Below are 1749 nucleotides of genomic sequence, written 5' to 3' on the forward strand. Positions count from 1 at the left end.
TTGTGTTGTAAGCTGAATGTCTGAGTGAGGGAGTCTCAGATACTGAAATGAACCAGTCTTTCAGGTGGTCTCCAGAAGTCTGTCTATCCATCATCCCCTTCATAATGGGGGGCCCTGCCAGACCCTTAGGGTTGAGTTTATTCTTGAGTATGCTCAGTGTAACCTCACCAGCCATCATCACCCAACTACCTCCCCAAGTCTCATGGTGTTGCTGAAACTCGGCCTCTGTTTACTGGTGCCAAACAGAAATGCAGAGACAGTTTTGGGTGAAGTAGAAAAGAGCAGCTTTTATTGTTTTGCCAGGCAAAGGGGGCCACAGTGGGCTAATGCCATGAATACCGTGTGACCCACCCTAGAGGGGGTAGTGAGGAGTTTTATAGTGTTCAAGGAGCAGGGGGTGATCATGGACCAAGCTTATGGACAGTCCTTGGATTGGTTGGCATCAAGGTGAAGTTTCAGCATCTTCAGCCTCTGCTTTCAACCAGTCTAGGGTCTATGTTCTTGTTGTCAGCAGTTTTTATCTTGTGGGGGTCTGCTTCCTGTAAAAATAACTTAGGAGTGTGTGTCAGATCTTTATCTATCCCTTTCAGGAAACTGGGAGTTCAGTGATTCTACTATGTGGTAGAATTACAGTCCCAGTTCCCTAGCTCAACAACTATGCTTTGTTTCTACATCTTCACATTTCCAAATCATTAACTCTTGAGTCAGCATTTTACTTCAAAAGATAAGGACACAGGGACTTGGACATGGTTTCAGTGCCTTGAATGCTATAATCACTAAGGCAGAGCCCCACATCTTCCACGCTAAGAAACGTTTATTTTTATTCAGCCCAGCACCCCCATCCCCAACACTTCATAAAGCAGAGCATGACCCTCAGCAGTCCAGGCACCCATGTGGAGCAACAGACAGGCAGGGGCGCAGCGCTCACACCCGGGTCCATTCAGCAGGCGGATCTCGGGGTCCTTTAGGCCTCCCAATGCGCAGGTTAAAGCCTGGAAGAGGAAGGGCACCATAAGGCTCATAAGAGAAGCTGAGGTGTGGATAGGAAGGAACAGGTGGAAAATCATTCTCAGGCCTCCAGGCCCTCCCGGTTTGCTGCAGCCACGTCCACAGGGCTCTGAGGATGTGAGTCCCCTGCCACCACCTCCGCCTCACCCCCGTCGCAATTGCAAACGGCCCCAGCAACCGAAGTTATCTGACTTACCTAGCCCACCAGTCTGAGCTCTATCCGCCACGTCCTCATAGGCGCCAGGCCCAGCCAGGCTTTCGTCAACAGGAACTGCGGGCAGAAAACCACCCCGAACAGGTCAACTCAGACGGCCCTTCAAATTCTGGCATCCTCCCTGCCCAAGACGGCGGGCTGGGGGCTGCGGGTCCGGGCCCAGCGGCCAGGGGCGTAACCAAGACGGAGCCCTCTGCCCAGACCAGGTGACGAGGTCAGAGACTGCGGCGGGGCCAGAGACCACGGCGTGGCCCGAGACGCTTCCGGGCGTGACCTGAGGACAGGCAAAAGTCCTAGAGGCATGGCCAGGAAGCCCGAACCTCAGCCCTCCAGGGCGTGCCCCGGCCAGACTCGAGCTGGGGGGAGGGGAGGTCATCGCGGCCTCCAGGCTCTCCAGAACCTAGCCAGGGAGGATCTGGAGGAACAGGTGGGGTTAGATCCAACCCAGCCCCGCCCCCCGGCCTCCTAGACTTACCGCGGCCCTGCTGCGCGCCGCGCGCGTCCTCCGATAGCGCCTGGTGGCGCCA

At 55.2% G+C, this 1749-nt stretch overlaps 1 protein-coding gene across 1 annotated transcript in view; it reads right to left on the reverse strand.

The window, feature by feature from the left end:
- Nucleotides 1-260: 260 nt before the first annotated feature.
- The window catches only part of PTPN18 (protein tyrosine phosphatase, non-receptor type 18 (brain-derived)), a gene marked incomplete at its 5' end in the record, with an annotated part of 16780 nt that continues 15291 nt past the window's right edge, over nucleotides 261-1749 (reverse strand). The window contains 3 exons of the mRNA XM_010838119.1: nucleotides 261-992; nucleotides 1205-1279; nucleotides 1698-1749. Coding sequence (XP_010836421.1) covers nucleotides 925-992; nucleotides 1205-1279; nucleotides 1698-1749 — 195 coding nt within the window. The remainder of the gene's footprint in view (nucleotides 993-1204; nucleotides 1280-1697) is intronic.

This window comes from Bison bison, unplaced genomic scaffold (assembly GCF_000754665.1).
Source record: "Bison bison bison isolate TAMUID 2011002044 unplaced genomic scaffold, Bison_UMD1.0 scf7180017864091, whole genome shotgun sequence".
Lineage (NCBI taxonomy): Eukaryota > Metazoa > Chordata > Mammalia > Artiodactyla > Bovidae > Bison > Bison bison.